This window comes from Lycorma delicatula, chromosome 1, assembly GCF_047948215.1.
Source record: "Lycorma delicatula isolate Av1 chromosome 1, ASM4794821v1, whole genome shotgun sequence".
NCBI lineage: Eukaryota > Metazoa > Arthropoda > Insecta > Hemiptera > Fulgoridae > Lycorma > Lycorma delicatula.
Window position 1 is genome coordinate 226004905 of NC_134455.1, and position 22288 is coordinate 226027192.

The 22288-nt window shown below is 30.8% G+C and overlaps 1 protein-coding gene across 4 annotated transcripts in view; it reads right to left on the reverse strand.

Moving 5' to 3' along the window:
- The window catches only part of LOC142329289 (oxysterol-binding protein-related protein 2), a 224049-nt gene that overhangs the window by 69136 nt on the left and 132625 nt on the right, over positions 1–22288 (reverse strand). For 2 of the 4 annotated variants that reach the window (XM_075373756.1, XM_075373738.1), the window contains exons 1-2: positions 13796–13890; positions 8724–9095 (exon numbers count right to left, since the gene is read on the reverse strand). The exons of 1 other annotated variant lie outside the window; for it this stretch is intronic. In XM_075373756.1, the coding sequence (XP_075229871.1) occupies positions 8724–8749 (26 nt within the window). In that variant the 5' untranslated portion in view covers positions 8750–9095; positions 13796–13890. Of the gene's footprint in view, positions 1–8723; positions 9096–13795; positions 13911–22288 lie in introns of those variants that run through there. One more of the 4 variants, XM_075373746.1, reaches the window with a different exon arrangement.

Consider the following 22288-nt stretch of genomic DNA (forward strand, 5'->3'; position numbering starts at 1 on the left):
GAAATGTATGTATCCTGATTTAATTATTACATTAAAAGTATTTTCATCAACATTGAAGAAATTAGTTAAGTTTATGTTTAGTTATTCAAGAAAACTTAGGGTGAAAAGGTAATACACTCCTCAATGTAATTCCTGAAGATGAAAAGGTAATAAATTCTTGTATTTGTAAAACTTCCAAATGGCATGTTCTCAAACCATAATTTTTTTAACATTATCCCAATTTTAAACAAAAAAAAAAGAATGTGGAAAATTGGAAAAAAATTATATCAGGCTAAAAAAAAAAAATAATTTTTCAATTCTTTTTGAAACCGCAACTTTTTTAGCCTTCTGCTACATTAAGTTTGTAAGTTACCTCTGCTGTTTGTAGTTATCTTCAATTTGGCATCAACTTCTCAATTTATAAAGAAATCAAAATAGTAATCATAATAGTTTTTTGTGCTCTTTTATCTAGGACAAATTTTTTAAAGTATTTTATTATTAGATGTAAGTAATTATGATAATTTTAAATAAAAAATGATTATAATTTTTATTGTATCATCACGATCTACTTCAATTCAGTATTTGGAACAGATTCACCTATATGATCATATTATTGCTATCAGTGAAATCACTAGTTACCTAAGTACTTTAAAATTAATTAAAATTCCACCAATAAGAAGACCTTTATTGATTAAAAGATTTATTTTCATATTTTTTAAATTCGTTAAATAAAAATAAAAGAATGTAAAATATGTTAAATACATAATTAAGAGTAAAAAATATAATTACATTAAATAATCAAAGATATGCACAAATAAATATATACTAGATATACAGCACATTTTGCAACTTATGTATGTATTATAATAGTATTTTTCAACAGGTAACATGTATATATACAAAGAACATACAAATACAAGAGTATTAAAATTGAATCCAATAATGAATCTCCATAACAAAATCAATAATTCTGTTCATACAATGACTGACAAAATATTTGATGAAACATAATAGTCAGTCAAGTTCAACAATACTTATTTAAACCAATAAATATGTTTTTTGTTTTTTTTTTATGATTTATGATATATTATCCAGAAATACCAGTCCATTTGTTCTCCTATATCCATTGAATAAAGATGCACCATTTATTAGTGTAGTAAAAAATAAATTAATAAAGAAAGTAGTAATGATATACAGACAGTAAAGACTTGGAGTCTTTAAATATTAACATAAATTTGCAATGATTTTTAATAGTGAAAAATAATAGTTAAATGAAATTACAATACTCCCTGAAATCACAATAATTTAATAATGAACACAAACTTGTTTGTTCTATTAACTGAGGTATTAAGAAATAACTGTTTACGATGCAGAAATAAAACTTTATTAACCTAAATTAAGGGTTCAACTGAAATTATCCACACTGTACTGTTAGCAACCAACTCACAACTGGAAAGAGCAGTGTCTGCAGTGTCATTTTAAAAGTATTTTAGTTGAACCAAAACTAAAATGTAAATTTTGCCATTATGTATATTACACCAGGTAACATTCATAGTGTGAACTACAGTGCAATCATTTCCAACAACCTTCTGTGGTAAAAGAAGCACAATTACACTTATCGTATTCAAGATCAATTGAAAATTAATTTCAATGTATTCCTCATCAATACACGAATTGAAAAAAATCAATAAAAAAAACACACAGTAGATGGTGGATGTAGGAATTATTTTTATTGAAAATTAAATTACTTATGCATGAGGTAGGCATTTTTTAATATTTAAAAACTGCATATTAGATTGCATTAAACTACGTATGTTACAGTTATTATAATAAAACAAATAAAAAATCATTCCAAATTTTATTCAATATCTTAACAACAGGGTATATAAATTATACATAACAGTATTTAACATTATTTTAAAATTAAATAAGAAAATTGTAGGTAAACCGACACTATTTTTTTAAGTATAAAATAACAAGAAAATAGTACATTTGAAGACAAATGCAAATGGTTTTATTTTTAAATTATCATAAAAAAATAAAATTTGAAAGATTAACATTCTACAGTAATGTTAAATATGCTTCCTTTCTACAGCTTCATAATGTGTTAATGTCAAGCAACTTCAATTTGTTAATTGTTTTTTCACATGGAACGATATATCAGCAACTTTATCAAATATACATCATACAAATTCTTTTAATAATGGTTTAATGTTTGGTTTTTCAAATATGGAAGTTATCCCAAAGGAAATAACCAAGCAGTAATAGGTCTGGAAAACTGGCAGGCAACTCCACACCTCTAGAAAATACCCAATAATCTGGAAAAATATCAAAAATTTTTTAACAGCATAATGAGACAGCAATCTGTCCTGCTGAAATCGTAAATTATTTATTTAATATCTAGCATTTTCCTGGTGACTAGTAAAATTTTACTGAATAGCATGTTATAAATAAGTAATGCCTATTAAACCCATCAGCCTCTTGCCGGTAATCAGCAAGTTGCTTGAAAGGCTGGTTGTGGAACGGCTCTGGGAAAGCACTAAGATTAACTGTTTTCTAAATTAAGGCCAATATGGCTTCACGAAAGGGGTTGGCATCGAGGATTGCATCTTAAATACTCTTGCCGAGATGGAAAGCGCCAACTGTAAATATGTTTTGGCAACTTTTATAGACGTAATTGAAACATTCTCTTCCTTGTGTTGGAGTTCAGTCCTCTATGAGTTGGAACGCCACAATGTTTCTGTAGTCCTGCAGGTCGTGGTACATGACTATTTGTCTAACCGTACAGTTCTGTTTAAGGATGCACACCTAGTTGCAGAAAAATCCGTTACCAGGGTAAGCCCGCAGTGTTCCATTCTTGGTCCCCTGCTGTGGAACCTAGTATTCAACGGATTTCTGGGACTCACATTTCCAAAAGGGGTCATAGCCCAGGCTTTCACCAATGACTGTCTCCTTGTAGTTCATGGTAATTCACTACCACAGCTAGAAGACCAGGCGCAGGCAGCCTTGTCAACTGCAGAGGGCTGGATGGACATTCAACATTTCAAGATTTCTGTGTCCAAGATGAAGTTTATGCTTCTCAAGGGCACAGAAAAATTATCATACAGTAGTAACCCCCATATTAAATATAAAGGCTGTGTAATCAGTCAAGTTAGAGTTCATAAATACCTAGGTGTCTTGTTTGATGAAAAGTTGCTGTTTAGCAACCATATTAGGCAAGTAGCGGTGGATGCAGTTCAGTGATACACAAACTTAGGAGGATTGCTCAGAAAGACTACGGGCTGTCGAGCCGTCAAATGTACATGGTGTACCGAGGTGTCTTCGAAAGCAGGACCTCTTACGCGATGCCCATTTGAGCGCATAGATTGGATATGAATAGAGCAATTCTTCAAAATTTAAGGAATGCTCAGCACAGAGCCTTAATTGTATTTATAAAACCTTTTAATTGCCTTTTTAAAACACTGGTGGTAACCTCCTACGAGGCTACCACCATATTGGGAAAGGGTCTCCCAATTGATTTAGTGGTGAAAGTTCGGGCAGCCATGTCGAGATTGCAAAGAGGCCTGGAGGCCAAGGTATCTGGGATGCGGTTTCAAGCCGGGCCAGTACCAGAGGGGAACGGCAATCACAATGCACCAAATCTAAATTTCGTTCAGTTGCCCATCTCCCACCTGTGGAAGGGGCTGCAGAGCCTCAGGATGTTAGCAAGGCAGCTGGAATGGAACACCTCAACTAAGGGAAGATCCTTGTATAAATTTATACCAGATCTGGGGGGATGGTATGCCTCAAGCTCATTTTTAAGAGCAATGGGTGCCCGGGTGCTCACCAACCACGCTAATTTGAACCAATCTGGAGAGTAATCACGATAAAACCTCAAAATTAAAAAAAATATATTTTCAACAAAGTTACTGCAAACTTTATGCGCTTTGAGTTTGCTGTTTATGGATGCTAAATAACTAAACAGTTAAAAAAATCAAAGGAAAGATGCTCCATATATCAATTCTCTCAAAACACTGACAGAATGAAATATTATTAATGCTGTGAGAGTATTAATATAGCAGACAAAAACCTGAATTTATAATTCCAGATTTCAACAACAATATCACTATCTGTCATGTTTAATTTTGGATTAAGGCTTTAGCCTTCAGATCAGCAGGCAATGGAGTATCATAAGTTGAGTTTTCACATTCATGAAACACATTATTTGGAAAAGAATGGTTCAAATGTAGCCATATTTTAATGGTATTGTGAAGAGGAGTGGGAGATCCAAGGATGGAAAAGGTATCACTCTGAGTTGTTGCCATTAAACTTTTAAAATAATAAAGATTTGAATACTTAAATATTTTGATTTTGTCACACATTTATATGTGGAAATACAAAATAGTAAAAGGATGTCGACAGCTGAACCAAACCTAGTGAATACCCTTGCCAAACCCATGAAATCAAATCACAGTTTTGTGAACAACAATAAGATGTTTTCTCAGGAATAGGCTATTCAGGTTTACATATTCCTATTAATAAAACAACAAATTAAAAAAACAACAAATTAATCTAATCTTTTAACGCTATGTTTTGTTGTCTTCGGTTGGACCAGTTCTTTTTCCTATAATAATGTATTTTAAAATACGGAATTGTGCCATAATATTACATTTTTTGGAAAAACCACTGAAAACAAATGCTTCTTCAAAAATAATGAATATTATTAAGTAAGAATATTTTCCTTTTACTTTCGGTTGCAGATGAAATCATCTGACTGAATACTAATTAAATAGCGACCCTTAATAAAGGAATAGATTTTTAAATATAATTTCATTTACACACAGTCTAATAAATTGCATCCTAGAAGCAAAATGTTATTATTTATAAAAATTAATTTTTCCCCTTTATCAAATGGTTAATGAAATATAATAACTGGAGCCTAAGTAGTAAAATAATACCCTTTTAGTGTGTGCCAAAAAAAAGTGACGACCTGAATACCATTGTCTTATGCTAATAAATTTTCAATGTAGAAAAAAAATCTCTACCAATAATTCCCTCATAGAAATACGGTAAAGTTGGTCAAAATTCTTCAACGAGGCTGTTGAAAGATTATTTTGCTCTTTTAAGTGATTTTTCATTATCATTCTGAATTCAAATTTAAGTTATTAAAATTTTATATTTAGAGATATTACGTTTCCGGTTTTTTTATTTATTCTTTTGTTTGAAAATCGGTAACTTTTCCAAAATCCAAGCCAACTTTAATTTATCAACTTCAAAGTAAAAAATATTCTGTAAATTATAAGGAGAGACTAATAGTTCTAGCATTTTGTTTCACGTTTCTGTGTGCCGCATTTGAGAATTAATCAGCTCTTCCCGAATCTGACAAATTTAAAAACATTCTAGACAAATAAACATAAGATTTGAAGCACTTATTCTACATGAAAGTACATAGGCTAATTCAGAATTCCCAGTTGCTAGAAAAATTTATGGAAATCAAACAGAATTCTGACGGTTTATTAATGGTGACAATTTGAAAATTACAAGGGAATAAAAGAAACAAAAAAATAGTCCCTCTGGAGTTTGTATAAAAAGAAAATGTAATTTGTAAAAGGCAAATTCAATACTTCTTCTTGCATACAAAAACAGTTCGTTATTTGTATTACGCGACTCGCGAAAAGTTATGAAGATAGTTTTTAAGTTTCTCAAAAATCGGACAAATTAAATTGCCTGACGCGATCTATACAATCTGTAATTATGTTATTATCTGAATAAAGCATTTATTAAAGAATAAATAAATAAATAAATATGATATTTAGTAAATCTATGATGATACTTAAATATTTTTGAATTATACGAAATTAATAAGTACACACCAACCAACATTTTTTCTACTATCCCCTTTAAATAAAACATGCCAAAAACAAAAATAATTAATTTGATTAGTCGTGAATGTTTGTTATCTTTCCAGTTTTCACTTATTCATTCATTTGTTGTTTGAACATTTATTTTGCCTAATTTTGCAGCGATGCTGCATAAAAGTTTAACTGCAAAATAGCTTCATCAAACGTGTTAGAACACTGTAATCAATTACAAGAAAATAAGTACATATGCTTTGTATATGGATAAAGTTAAGAAAAAATTACTAAAACGAGCATACATTGAAACAGAAATCAAGTTATTTATTTATTTGTACAAACAACAAATCAAATAGTAAAAGATCTTTTATTATTATCGCGTTTGTCAATACTTGATTCCATCTGTAATGCCAACCCACAGCACGCAGGGTCACGGTGAGCGGCACGCGGAGGATATAAAAGTAAAAACGTTTTTGGAATGTCAACTTTGGACAAAAAAATAAAATCTGCCATAATTTAAAAACATAACCGAAACAACAATTAATAATCTACGTCTACTCTGCAATAATTACTTTGTTTTCAATAGAATAAACAAGTATTCAAACTACATTTAAAGCAAACATTCTTTAGTTGCGACTGATTGTAAAGTTAACACTTACGAGTAGTCGATACATATAATTTTTATTTCCTTTGATTTGTTACATTTGCGTTGCTTTACAGTAACGACAGACACGTCTGGTTGATGGCGCCAGTAATATGGGTGCTCGATAGCTTTGACAACTAAATTGTTGAGTTGTCAAAGAAAAACTCAATCGTTGAGTTGTCAAAGCAGGTCTGTGTAGGAGGGTAACCTGCACAGTAATCGAATGAAGTCGATCTCGGATCAGATTTACGTAAATTTTACTTCTATTTTCGTGCGTGTCATTTAAATTTTTTTCGTATTATGACTTCTACATCAAAACGAAAATATGAAGAAGATAATTGAATTCGCAAAATCAAAAATCTCATTAGAAATAGTTTCCTTTCTACTGAAATAGTCTGCCTCTTAAAAATAATTCTGTAGGAAATTAATTTTCTGCAGGATGTTATTATTTATGAATAATTCTCATTATTAGTTGTACTGTAATTTACATCTGTAATAATTGTGCACGTTTAAATTAATCTTTTACAATTTATAATTTCATTTTGTAATACAAAAATTTGTGCAGTACCTAATTAAATTTTTAAAAAATATCTAATATGAAATATGTTACCTTTGCATCTGTAACAATCTGAATAAAAGTTATTTTGAACGGAAAAGTTTTTCGTTTAATTTTTGTTGCTGCCTGATATGATATTTAGGGTAATATTTAAAAAAATTCGTTTAAGAAAATTATTTCGTAAGAGAAGTCATAAGCTTATAAAGATAAAGGAAAGGTAGAGAGTGGAAAGAACTTGGTCACGATCTTAAGATTCAACGTACAAAAAGTGGCTTTTTTTATTGAAAAAAAGGTTAGCCACAGTTGCTTTATATTGTACAATCGAGCACTCTTTGGTTTTATAACATGATTCGTGAACAAGCACGTGGAAATAATCTGAAAACAGGCATTTTTTAAATATATTTGTTTGTAAACGTTTTTCATGAAGTAATTTAAATCCTTTAATTTTCACAAACAATCTTAATTAATACATAATACTAAATACAGCAGGTAAAACAGGCATAACAAAACCTTTGAAAGATATTTTTAATCAACTTTTTCAAACTATTTGACATGAAACAACAGAAATTGCAAATAATAACAACAGATGACAAACAATCCGAACGGTATGCGTTAATATCGGTTAACGGTTATACTATCAGAAATTTAGGCAGGAAGATTTAAAAACAAGGAAATCGTTTCTTGTTACTATCAAATTCAGAACCGACTACAAAATCTTATGGGTTAAAATGTTGTACTAACACGACCTAATACTTATATTACTGAAGTGTATACTTCAAGTGAGGTGTATAAATTATTGAAAACGAAAATCCAAGGGTAAGTTATTGAAACAAAACTGTACTTGATTATTTTAGAAAATGATTTTACTTTAATTTTAGGCTAGGTATATCTCTTCTATTTAAACGAAACTGAAATGAAAAATTACTAACTTGTAAAAATATAAAACACCATCTTTTAGTGTAAATAAAAAAAATTAAAAAATTAGTGGTTAATGTTCTCTACATGCAGTATAATTTTCGGATTATTCCAAATTTTTATCCTTGTCTAACTTCATTTTACATTTGTAGAATTCATAGCACAGGAAATAAATTAGCTCGATTTTTAAGAACTCTGCAAAACGGAAACTTCTTAAAAACGGAATTCTTACTCTGTGCCGCCAGAATCCGTTTAGGGGAGAGTTTACTGTATTAATATTTATGTTATTTATAAGAGTTTATGATCTGTTTTTGTTCACCGTAAAGATCTGAAGTTATATCAACGTATTCTTTCTTTATCCCTCCACCTAGTTTGATAAAAAAAATACAAAAAAATTATACAATAGGAAAACAGTTAACTTAAAATTTTACCGAGCGATATACTCAATTACACATTATTATAATTTTAAACAATTTAAAAGTAGAATTACCAGTAAATTTCATTACCGTAATTTACAACGATTAAAGAATAAAACTTACTATCGATTTGAAAATCCACCCGCGCGGATTTTCAAATCGATTGACACGCACACACCCACTCATCAGAGGATATCGTGTTCACACTTTTAAGTACCGTATCTTAGAGGATATGATCAGGATGCTATAATACAAATTTCGGTAATAATAACTTTCACTTTATCAGCACCTTAAAATCACACAAATTTTTCCAAAAATTATCCATGTACACGAAATACATAAGTACCATTAACTGAGTTTTGATAAAAATAACTACTGACCTGTGCACGACATGATTGGTAGCCATCTCCCGTACACGATGAAGACCATCGAGTAGCTCATGCAAGCTACCGAATGTTGGGCGTCGGTGTTTCAATTCACCGATTCAAGTTGAAAGTCATAAGCATGACGGTTACTATTATTAATAGTTATCTACTATTACAGCACTGACCCTGACAGCACGTCGCTGCTTCTACAAGTGTCGGCTAACGCAGACGATGGCCGACCTTACTCTTCACCCGCACCGAACGACTGAACACAATTATTACAACCGAACTCAACACTTCTGATTCAAATATCTACCACCATCACCGCTTAAAACTAGAAACAGTCTTAATGTTAAATATTAAATTACCTCGCCGATCGTTGGTTTTCTGTAATTTCAAAGATACGTGACATTAAAATACTATTAGTGAAATTTAGAAACACAACCGGTAATCAATAATACAGTATTATCATGGATGTTTGGTGTGCACACCAGACGATTATGAGTTACACGCGCTCGTCGTATTTGCTAATTATTAATAACTAAATTAATACCGCTCAAAAAATTAATAAAGAAATTTAGTCATGGACATAGCCGGAGTAAGAAAATGAAGAATATCTAGTTTAGTTTTCAGTACTAGAATATTGTATTTTATAAGTATATTACATCAGGTAACATCTTTAACCCATCGCTTGCTATACGTTATAGCATATTCTTAAAATTCCACTTAAAAAGGCGAATTTATTTAAGATGACTTCGACTAAAATAAGGTATATAAGATAGATTTTGCGTTGTACTATAGTTTTATTAACGTCGTCTTATACGTTACAAAAAGCGGTGTCGCCAGCAAGTATAGTTTATATAACAAATAAATATTATTGCTCTCCGCAAAAATAGAAATAATGTGATACCCACTTAGAACAAAATTAGCTAAGCACTAAAAATGTAATTTATCTATGTACACGAGAAGCACACAAGAAAAAATAAATAACTTGTTATAGAACAAAACAGACCAAATGATAAGGTGTTTAATATTAATTATTACGTTAAATTCAATACCTAATTTGTCAAATTCTATCGTATTAAACATATGAAGGCACATTTTAAAATTAAACCGATTGCCGATCTCGATTTTTACTTATAAAAATTTTTACCGGTCATCATTTATGAAAAAAGCTTAATTTGTACCAGGCTCTTTCCATACACGCAAGTGTAACTTAATTAAGTAAATTACGCTTTTTAAAAAAATTGAAAAAACAGAAAAAAACTTCAGCTAAGTGTTCAAAGTTCAAATACTTTTAAGTATTACTACCTTTTAAGATAGTAAAATGGTAGCGAGCTGATTCGTTAATAAGATAAACAGAATTACTGAATACAACCGCCGTTTAAAATTGAAATAAAAAACACAAAAAAAGATAAGTTTAGACATCACTTCAAGGACAAAAAGTAAAATGGATTTTTTCTCCCTTATGTAAAATATTCAAGTAAACAGTATTCATATAATAGTTGGATTTTATTATTTTCTATAAATTTATACAATTTTTTTTTTACCTTGGAGTTGATATTTTTAATACTGATAATTATACAAAACTGAACTATAAGATATGACTTTCCAAACTAATAACTAACAATCCGGAAACCGTAGTATACGAAAATACAGCGGATTTTTGAAAGCGCACTTGGATGAGATAAAAATAACCCGAAAATTAATAGTGAAAAACATCAAAATACATAAAGTACTATTAATAATCAATTTTATTACGGAAAAGAAAACCTAGGTTGTAAAATAACTACAGCTTCGAGTTTATACGATAAATAAGATAAAAAGAAATTATACGATTGGAATAATAATATTCCGCTTTTATTTATTTATTTATTGCTACAATTTTTAATACCTATAATCAAAAATTTATTAAACATTAATTCTGCATTTAATAAAGTAAGTTTCATAATAAATGATTTTATTTAGAAAAGTTTCGTTCATAATAAACAACATTTAAAATAATTAAGTTTTAGTGGGAGATTTAAAAAGAAATCGGCATTCGACGGATCCGGACTGATATGAAAATAACTTTTGTAAGATAGAACGGGTTTCATTAAGTTAGTATAAGGATGTTATTTGAATCCTGAAGGGAAGTGATTTCAACGGAGAAGAAAGTTTGGTGGAAGGGCTAAAAAATGTGTCTGTTCCTTCTTGATCGACTTAAGTTTTATACCGATATCTATTACTTTATACACAAATTGTGCATGCTTACAGATATAAAAAAATTAGAATAATTTAGTTCATCAAAACCTGAAAAACTGTTACATAATGTTACGGTCTACTAGTTAAAACGAAAAAAAAAACTATTTCTTCCACTAAAATTTATTATTATTATGTATTTGCTACTAATTTAGATGTACTGTCAACAAAAAAATCATATTAAGTGTATATGAAAATAGTACCAGATTTTAAAATTTGTTTTTTCATTTTATATGACTCTATACGATAATCATATCGATTTTATTACATAAATAAAGACAATTTACGGAATGTAACAAAAGAATTATCTTTTTCCGTAAAACAATTTAGAGTAAAAAAACCAAAATAATTTTTTATGGTAGTATTTTTACTTTTAGACGAATAAAAAAAAAGTAAGCGAAAAAATGGACGAATGCAGTAAACACTGAGAATGAGCTGTGTTTACAACACATTTTTAGAGTATGTACACAACTATAAACGCAAATGAAAGAGCATTTTAATTTAGATTTCAAAAGCAATTAATCAATTATATTAAAGGAATTTTAACGGTAAAAAGAGTATAAATACACTTAAAATTTATTTTGAGAGCAATTCTGGGTGCCATAAGGCTTTATTTTAAACGAAATTAATAATCGAAATCTCCTTTTGAGTTTGTTCGATTACCTTTACCTTATATAACCATTAATCAACGCAAGGTCCCTCGGTATTTTTACTAGTTTGTTCACCCTATTTTTACTCGTTCTATTTACCCTTATTGATGTGCATTTACTGCCGTAAATATTAAAAATACTTTAATACATCTCCCTAAAGAAACGTTCTGAAAGACCGACAATCGATAAATACTGTAAATTATAATATAAAATCCAGGTTTTGTACCCAACTTTAAGCGGATGCTATGCTGCGTATCCATCACGCTTCTTTGCAGACTCGATATGTAATGTTCTCAAATAAAACTGTACGGGAACAGATCGAATCAAAACTTATTATTTTTAATTAATTTATAAAATGAATAATGATTTTACGAATTACATTAATTTCTTTCAAACTTCCAAATTTAAAAAAAAATAGATCAAATTAAAAGAAATAACATTTTACGGGCTTAATTATTTTTCTTCGCCTTTTTTGTTGTGCACGATTAGTTTTGTATCTCAACTGAGAAAAGGATAAGAGAAATACTTTTCATGCGGCCAGAGGCGATAACTTCATATAACTTTAACAACAATAAATGACCATGCTTTCTGCCTAACAAGAATAAAATACTACCTTTCATGTAAAAAAAAATCCATTTAAAGTGGAATGCTTACAAACACTTTTTCCATTCCATTTCTAAAAACAAAATTAAACAGAACACGGAAAATATTTCTTAGGTTGAGAATGACATATGTAGGCTGTTAGACACATATAAAATCGGTAAAAAGGTTAGATTTTCTTTCCTCTTACAAATGAGATAAATCATAAACTAAAAATATGGCAAAAATTATTTATTAAGCAATGACCGTGCATATATACTGAAAGATTTATATATTTAGCCGGCTTCGTTTTGGAACTTCACCTGAAGTTTCCCTACAACGTTTTTTAGAATTGTCAATTCAGAGTAAAACATAACGTGCTCTGATGCAGTCAGAAAACCAAGGAAACGCTACGAAAATCAATTACTCAAAGCTATGCGTGACACATAGGTAACCACAAATCAATTCTTTCAGACCTGTACAAAGCGTAACCTATTTAAGAGTCAATAATTCCGAGAAATGATATACAACCAACTTATACGACAAGAATTTTGAAACTATCAACCCATACAACAAAAACAGGCGCATGTGAAGTGAAGTAGCAGTAATGTAAAGGAACCTTTGCGCTCCACAAACACTTTTAAATCAGGATATCAACGTAAACCCCTATTGTTAAACTAAACCAATGTGACTTCACTTTTCCGTAATTAGAAAAAAAATTTATTTTACCTCTTTTTTTTTAAATAAACAAACAAACACGCATTTATATATGACTGATTGGAAATAAAAAAAATACTCTCGCAACATGATGTACTACTAAATTTTTTTTACTACTAAAATAATATGTTTAAAAAACTCGATTGAATGCTATGTTTCAGGAGAAAATAATCAAACAGATTTTAAACCTCTAAAAAAATGAAAAAGAATCACTGATTTAATTCATCTAATTTTCGCAGACAGTAATAGTGAATTCACTTCAAAATACAAAAAATAATACTCAACAATACACATATAAAATTTCATCTTCTACAGGTTACTGAATACATATACTAACATTCTGTAACTGTATTTCTTAAAAGCGAAATTAATAATATTCACACGTAAATTTCTGGTCAGCGCAGGCTATTATACAGGGATTCCAAAAATATCTAGTAAAAATTACAAGATATTTTAAACAAAAAAATTAAAATGATTAAATAATAACATAACGTTTACCAAAATTCGACCATCAGTAAACGCAAGATTTTTATTTAAAAATAGCAGTAATCGTACGTAAATAAAAACGATTAAGATCAAAATTCATTTCAATAATAAATATATTAGTCGTACGTTTTATAATTATACCAGCATCGTACAAAAATTATAATTTATAACAATACAGATCCTGTGTTTTAAATTGAAGGATTCGATAAAGTAGTCTTATCACAAAAGAATTCAGAGGATATTGAATAAATCGCGTTTTCACAATGCACGTTCCTCATTTGCTATTTTAACAGCATCGAATTTAATTTATGCATCAAATATACTAAACTAAAGGAATAATACGACAAATGATATTCATGCTACAAGAACAGAAAACTAAACTGAAAATAACAGTCTGCATTGAATAAGCATTACATTCACACAAAAAGAGTACGGGAATTCATTACACATAATTAACGAACAGCACGACAAAATAGCACGGTCAGTTTTATCGAGCATAACATTATAATAATACTGTACTTAGATTCACTAGTCTCGCAAGGCGTATGAGTGCTATACGACTTTGTATGATGCCAAAAACGACGCCTGCGCCAGCAACAGTTGCCCCATCGACCCGCGCTATATAAGCAGGGGTGTGGATTTGCAATGAATTGTGCCGCATGCTTACATGAGACAACAAATTCCACGTTAAGAACAAATAACCAAATAGGAATGCGCGGACTTCTGACGTAAAATTAACCTTAGGTATTGAAATATATGGAAAAAAATAAGCGAAACTGGCTTTAAAGAAATCTGGAATCACACGGAGTGAAAACCAATTAAATTCATACGGTGGATAAAGAAATGTTAAATTAATATTAATATAATGCAAAACCACTCTGGTGTGGACCAGAAACATAAAGTGACATCGACAAATAAATCATCGAAATAATTATTTGGACAAATTTTAAATAAATGGCATTAAACTAAAATTATGTATTAATTAGCAAATGTTTATTACTTTAAATTGCACATGAGCGTATTTTGTTAACATCCTGAAAAACCTTTCCAACGGGAATGTGTGTCTTTTCAGTTGTCTGATTATCGTTTATTATTATTAACTTAAAAATTTATTTAAACACAGAGACGCTTTAACAATGGTTAGTGGCCACAAAACTTCTTACTGCTTACGATAGATGTTGTTTCCAAGAATTTCAACCATCTTAATTTTGAAGATTTTTAGCATAAAAAAATCATTATCGGCATAAATGATAGGACTGCATGCTGGCGAAAAAAGGCAGGAACAACCACGTTCCTATCTGAATTGGCAACTTTGTCTTGAACAAACCGATTAATAAAAGCAATTAGAGCAGCCAGATACTCACCCGGTTTACAACTACTTTATCTCGTTCGAAGAACAACCTTATCAAGTTATTTCTCCCACTGCAGTGGGAGAAATAACTTGAAATATTTCCTGCGAAGGAAATATTTATCAATAACAAATTGGCTGAATTCAAGTTTTTTCTATACATCAGATATCTGAGAAAGAGGATTCTTCAGGCAACTCCAGTAAATAAACAGATTCCTTGATATTACAGAACGCACGTCTTAATAATTACACCATGGTTTGTAATCCACTTCTTCACGGATCGCAAAGATGCACCAAGAAAACTGTAGTCGTTAACAAAAAGCTTTGGTACGTCCAAACCCCATTTGATATTTAGAATATTCGTAAATATGAAACGTATAAGATCGGACCCTTCACATTCCTGACACAGCGACACCGAGAAGTTTGGATCGGCCAAGGTGTAAGTTTCTTAACAACTCGCGCCGATATCTCAGCGCTTGCGATATAAATGCAATTATAAAATTATCGGCATTAACAGTAAAGAGACAAATAGTGAAAAAGATTAGTTTTTCCTGACCAATTTAGTAAAAATTTCCTGACTCTCATAATCTTGACATTGCCGTTTACTCCGAAAAATATACAGATATCTTATTTTTTTGCAGTCTGCACCATCTCCACGCCTTATTTTTATTATTTATTATTATATTCATTTTTAAAGTTTATTTTTTAATGATTTCTTTTACAATATACATTTAAAATTAGGCTATTTTTTTATGATAAATTGTTTAAGTAAATTACATTGCAAAGTACAAAAAAAAACCAATAATATTTAATAAGTTTCTTGTTTAAAAACGAACATCATGGTAACTAAAAGTAACACAGATAAGAAATAAAAATGAACTAAAACAATTTTAAAAAATAATTGGCTCGCACCTAAGACTGCTAAAAAATGTTCACAAAAACTATCTTACATTATTTTGCAAAATAAACAAAAACAATATTTATAACTTGGTTTGCATAAGAATGCTAAAAAACACAGATTTCAATTTAACGAAAAATATATGATCACAATTAAAGGAAAACTAAAATCACTGTAAAAAGTAACACACAGAAGAAAACTAGAATAGAACACATTTTGTACACAAAACAAACATTATAAGCATTTACTTAAGAAATATTTTGTCATTATTATTCTCACTTAATTGCAGAATGCTATTAAAGTTGTAACGATACAAGGCCATGATTAATGACAGAGCACTTAGAAGATCCAAGCTGGAATTTTCAGCTTGGATCTTGGATTTTGGAGCTGTACAACTATCAGGAAACATAATTTTAAAAATTGCACAGACATCTTCACATGAAACTAAGGATAACTTATTTTGTACAAACTGAGAACCCGCATATCTCCACCTTAGAAACAAACTATAATAAAAAGAAGTAATGAGATGAATTAAAACAAGACAAAAATCGCATGAAAATGGCTCAGCCAATCTCAAGAATCTTGTGCCAAATGTATTAAGAAATGTGAGTAGTAAAACGGTTTTGCATTACTTTCTTCACCGAACCAAATATTATGTTGCATTGTTAGTGGACAAAGCCTCTGAAATGCAGGTAATATTCAGTCTTACAAGCGATTCTTAACTCTGTTTACTACAGAAACTGTTTTATGATGAACATCATTAATCGCAGAGAAAGACTTTGGTCAGTGTTACTTGCAGTTCAAATGCTTTACACGAACTACAACCAGTGTAAAGCAACAGCAAATAGCTCCTAAAAAAAAAAATGCAAGGAATTATCAGTTACCTCTCGACTACATGCATTACTGAATAAGTTCCGAATTAGAAGATGGAATCAGCACTTCTCAGCCTTTAGATTTACAGTAAACATGTAGAGCTAGAGTACTTGGGTCATTACAGTATATATGTACTCGTATATACAACATCATTAGCTTTAAACTGGTATATGACATAACAGGAAACAAAAAAGAGAAAACATCTGTCCCAGAAGAAAGGATCAAGAGATAAGGACTGCTCTCTTAAAATGCTCTCTTTTAAAATGATAAGATGTTTCTAATTGAAGTATTTTTTTTTTTTTTTTATATAAAACAGCCCTTTCACTTATCTAAAAGTACAGTTAAAATGTAATAACAATATTATTTTATTTAGAAAAAAAGTATAATTTACGGTAAAATACGCAAAAAAATTCTCAAAATCATTCCCTTATTTCAGAATAATGATTTCAAACAAACGTCATCCAAATCTGAAAACATGAAATATTACATCTATTGCTTATATAAATATGCCTTATATAACTTGTTTAAATCACTGACAATAATACAAATTTTGATACAATTTCATCAACACAGTTACAAATAAAAAACATTTCAATTTATAGGTCTACCTTCATATTACAGCATAATAATTTCAACAGACTGTCTATTAAAACATAAAAAACAAATCTGTACCAAGGAAAACGGACACTATCAATTTTTTGTTCTGCATTCATTTACTGATATAACAATATGTATTATACACTTAAAAATTCTACATTTAAAATGCACAAGCCAAACCTAGATTTAATGACTAAAACTATAACGCCTCCAAACACAGCTGCCTTTGAACTTTCTTTTTATCCTAAGTTTCATTACAAACAATTTTAATAACTGTCTGTTTTAAATACCTGTAGATGATAATGATTCTGTAACACTTGCTTCTTCATTCATTTAATCTATTACTCATTTTTCTCCCGTTAGTAGAGAGGTATTTATTCTGAAATGACCAACGGAAATTTTCGTTACATTAACAATTTTTCTTGCACGGTTCTAAAAGTGGCTGCCTATTCTATAAAATATCATTCAAGCCAGTTCTTTATCTTTTTATCTGGTGATCTATCATTGCTTATTTCCCAGCGACCGATTCAGGAATTTGGTTTACAACAAAATTAATAAATTTGTTATTCTAGGTAGTTATTATGCAACAATAAATTATCTAATGACATTTATACATTTTTAATTATTACACAGAATAATTACTCCATGTAGATAAAGCCGACAGTTCATTTTTGAATTTACTTGTTATCAGGCGATGTCTATCAATAATTACAAACCTCCAGGAATACCGAAGGGTACAACTGGTATAATAATAAAGATGTAACAATTATTTTAATTTAGTTACAGTTAAAATTACAAGAATAAATATCCATAACCAAATCGTACTTTTTGCACAGACATCAAATCTTTTTAGTAACAAATTCGATAAAGTAAAATCTTATTAACATTATACAGGTCTTCATTCAAGGAGTCTTTTTATTATTGTTTTGTATTTGAAGACTACATTATTGATCTGTGACTCAAAATGGGTCATGAACACTTTATTGCCATTCCCTTTGGAAATTTTCCAATCTTTTTTAAGGAACAGAAAAGCTACTTTTGTTTGAATAAACCATTTTTATTTATCTAATATGTAAATAAAACCATCTGACCGATTGAAAAAAAAAATTCAGGCAAGTAATTTTCACAGATATGTTTTTAAGATCACGTTAACACATTTTCAAGACATTAATTTACTTTTAAAATGCAGTTTATATAAGAAACTGCAGAACAAATGAAACTTTTTATAAAAAAAACTCATTTATTCCAAAGAATAAACGAGTAGCAGAATAACAAAGGATAAATAAAATGAAAAACATTAGATGCTAATTATTTTATTTCCTTTTAGCGGACAGGCTAACAAGACAATTACAGCCGTATATAAGAAATAAATTTTGTACCGAGTGAAAAATAATAAGCCTGGCCAATTTTCTTACCCAGGAGCTAAAGATAAATGATAGAATGCTATTCTATTATAGAAATCACTTTTATGCATTAGTTTTATAATGTAAATAAATATTTCAATACACAGATATAAAACATTTATTTATTTACAAGTACTGAATATTTAAGAGCATTAAGAATACTAAAATAGGACAAATGAAGTAAATATTAACCTGTTATTAAATTATAATCAAAAGGCCAACTAATAGACACACCACATGTAATACACAACCAATTCTGTTTACGAAAATTATTTAACAAGCTACAATTATTTACAAATACTACGTTTGGTAGTATTTGGTAGTTGTTGTAGCCCAACAACTACCAATAAACTAGGACAAAGTATGTGAAGTCATTGTTTCATAAAAACAATTTTTATTATGCTACTTACGAGATTGGACCACAAAGCAATAAAAATGCTTAGTTATCTTAAAATCGAAAAAATGTAATTTCAAATACTAACTACTTGAATACACTTTTTCCAACTAAAGACATGCTTTGCTTACCTGCAATTCAGGTGACTTACACTTGACCCAAACTACAGTACTTGTTTCTTTTTTCAGCATCTGAATGAACACTAATTAAAATAAAAGAGGTTATTCTGATATCGCTTTTGCAGTTAGAAAATTTGTAAAAAATTGTTAGACACCAAATCAGGACTATATGGCGGATGTGGAAGTTTAAATTTCAGTTTTTCAATAAGTCTATCATTTGCTTGCAGGGCATGCAATCTAGCAATATAATGCTACAGCGGTGGAACATTCTTACCACTATTGATTAATGAACTCAACTACTTTTAATTTCTTCAAGATCTCTGTTCATCAAGCGAATTCCACTTTGCAACTTTTCTGTTAACAAATTCGGTCAGGCAAACCCATTTTAAAATAATATTTATAAATAAAAGAAAAAAATCTTCTAGGCTGAAAGTGGTATTTCAATATTTTACTATAAAAATATGATTTATCATGATATTCCATATGGTGGCTTAGTCCCTCAGTATCTTTGTTATTCAGTCAAATCAATCACTTCTCGGCCTCTTGGCTAAGATCAAAGTGTTCACTCAAATCAGGTTTGGTTTGGTTAACTCCTATTTGTGTCTGGACTGTAGAGTCGATGATACTGTAGCCCATGTCCTGTATGTCTGTCCCCGGTACAAAGCTGAACGTACCACAGTTGTTAGGGAACTTGAGAGAGTAAACTCGTTCTTTGATCTGCAAGTCAACTGGAAGACTTGCAGAGATTGGACAATTGTGGCTGGCTTTCTCAGTTTCCTCGCCCTGTGCAGGACGCCGAGGGGATTTAGTAGAGTAGCATCCCGGGTGGCTAGGGATCGCCTGGGCAGTTGACTGGCCGAAGGTAGGCGTATTGGCGGCGAACCACGGTTAGTTAGATTTGTGGTGATTATTAAATTATATAAGTTGCCGGCGGAACGGCGACTGCACTGCCGAGGGCATGGGTTACCATGCAGCCGTGAGGTGTAGCGGCATCTTGACGATGGTTGAAAAAAGTTAAAAGCATGCGGAACTCTACGATGGAACTGAGTGAGAGTAGGAGGTCTGTCCGCCTCTCCCTTGTAGACCAGACCGGAGTCCATAATTTAACCTAAGTCTGGGGTACGAACCAATGTTAAGTTCAGTAAGGGAACTAGGATTAAATTTCGTTGTTGCGAGCAACATTTTTGGTGGTATGATGTGTTTAAATTGCCTCGAATTTCCAGACATTCACAGAAATTGGCTCAATAAAAACTAGGCCCGAGGTTCATGTTTCCGCGAACTCGGTTAGCTATGTTCTACGAAGTAGAACATTCAAGATGTCCGGACGAGGCCTACAGTGAAGGCAAAAGCTGAGTTTATAAATCATCGATGTAAATGACTACCGAGGTATTTACATCGGTGGCATCCCAACGAGGCCAAGCTTATTACTATGAGATGAAAAAAGTCAGAGGGCGATAGACGACTCCCGTTAAAGCCCAACAGGGGTTGAAACGGGGGGTGGGGGTGGTATGACAACCTGAACGTCACTAGGCGGGTGTCTTCCCTGCGGGGTTGGGATGTTCACTCAAATCTAATCGACTATCACGAATTCTTCATTCTACACACCAGGAAAGTTCATCCTTGTATGCAGGACCACAGTCCAAAAATACCAACTGATCGTATCGGTTTGTAATGACATCTATTCAAAAGCTTTACGCAACGTTCCAACTCTCACCGCTTTTCTCTTTTTTTCTTCAACAATATTTGCAGTCAATGATCAGAAATCTTTTGATAACCGAGTGGTATAACAATAATATGAATCGCGGTCTCGATATTTGGAACTCATATGAGATTTATTTTTGAGTAACGCTCAGCTAACGACAGTCTTCTTTAATCTAGTAATAATTTTTTTAACCGATCAATAAACCTTTTTTCAAACAAAAAGTTTCATTCGATAGTTCCGCGCCGGTAATTAATCGATGAATCGCTACCTTCGAAGGAAAGTTTACTGACTATAAAAATTAATTTATAATAACTAATTAGATTAGAGCGATTAAGATTTTAACATTTCATAACTGTTTACAGTTTTAATTTCGTTGACAACGCAAAATCCGTTTCAAGGGGTACCCGTGAAGAACATTAACTGCAGTTGTTTTTTATCGATACGGCAAGTTTTTTATAGACAATAATTGTCTTAATCTCTTCTGGAAATCGCTTAATTTCTCTTAAGTATTCCCTACGCCTTGAAATAATATCTTCGCGTTCAATCAAAAAAAAATTATTTTTTCTGGACATGAAACGAAAATTCACATTGATTTTACACACGATGTAGTATACTTCTAGAAAAATTCGGCAATTTAGAATCAGTATTCACGGCGTTTAATATTGTGTTCAAGTTAGGAAGTTCGTTATCGAGATAAAACAAATTAACTTTTTTTTGATAGCGGTTTTAGTAAAATCGTCCGTCCAACTTTTCAGTCGTTTTCACACGCTTTTGGATTTTTTTAGGTCTAACATGTTTACACCAATTTTATGTTTCTTTATTATATTAAAAATTGTTCTTCGCTAACGTCTGCTGTTTTAGGGCTATCTTGTTTTACGGTTATATAAACGTCACTGCTTTTTTTTCGGAACTACTTAAGGGTTTTTTACTCATACGTGAATTCATATCTATATCTGTTACACGGTTTCGTAAGAAAAGCTTAACAACTCAAGTATTAACTTATAGACTTAAGTTCGGTCGATAATCCAAAACAGTCAAAATAAATAGAATGGTAATAAAAAAGCAGCACAAGGTGGTTCGAAAAGCTCATCCACGGAGCAGTTCTCCAGTATGCGCCTTGTAGACGATCTTTTCATCTATCATAAAAACAAAATTATCGATGTAATGGAAATTTTCTATCCCAAGATGGGTAAGCGATGAACAAGTCATCGCCATATCTGACAAGGCGAGCATTTAAGTATCAAGGTGAATGTAGGCAATTCATCGATCGTTAGTTTTACCTTTACACATATCCCCCAGCCTGATTTTTTTTTATATAGAAAAGGAATCATGACACGCATGTAGTTTATATTCAATAGAGGTCTAAAGACAAACGATTTGTATATGAAAACTCCAATATTTTTATGCTTAGTCTGTACATAGTCATAAATATTGAATGTTAATTCACTCTCTTAATCTAAACGTAGATAATTTTAATTCACTTCTATTACAATGAAGTCAATAAGTCCTACATCTCCTTCAAAACCATTAACCACTGAGAATAAAATTCTATCGTGTCTGAAATAGTTGACGT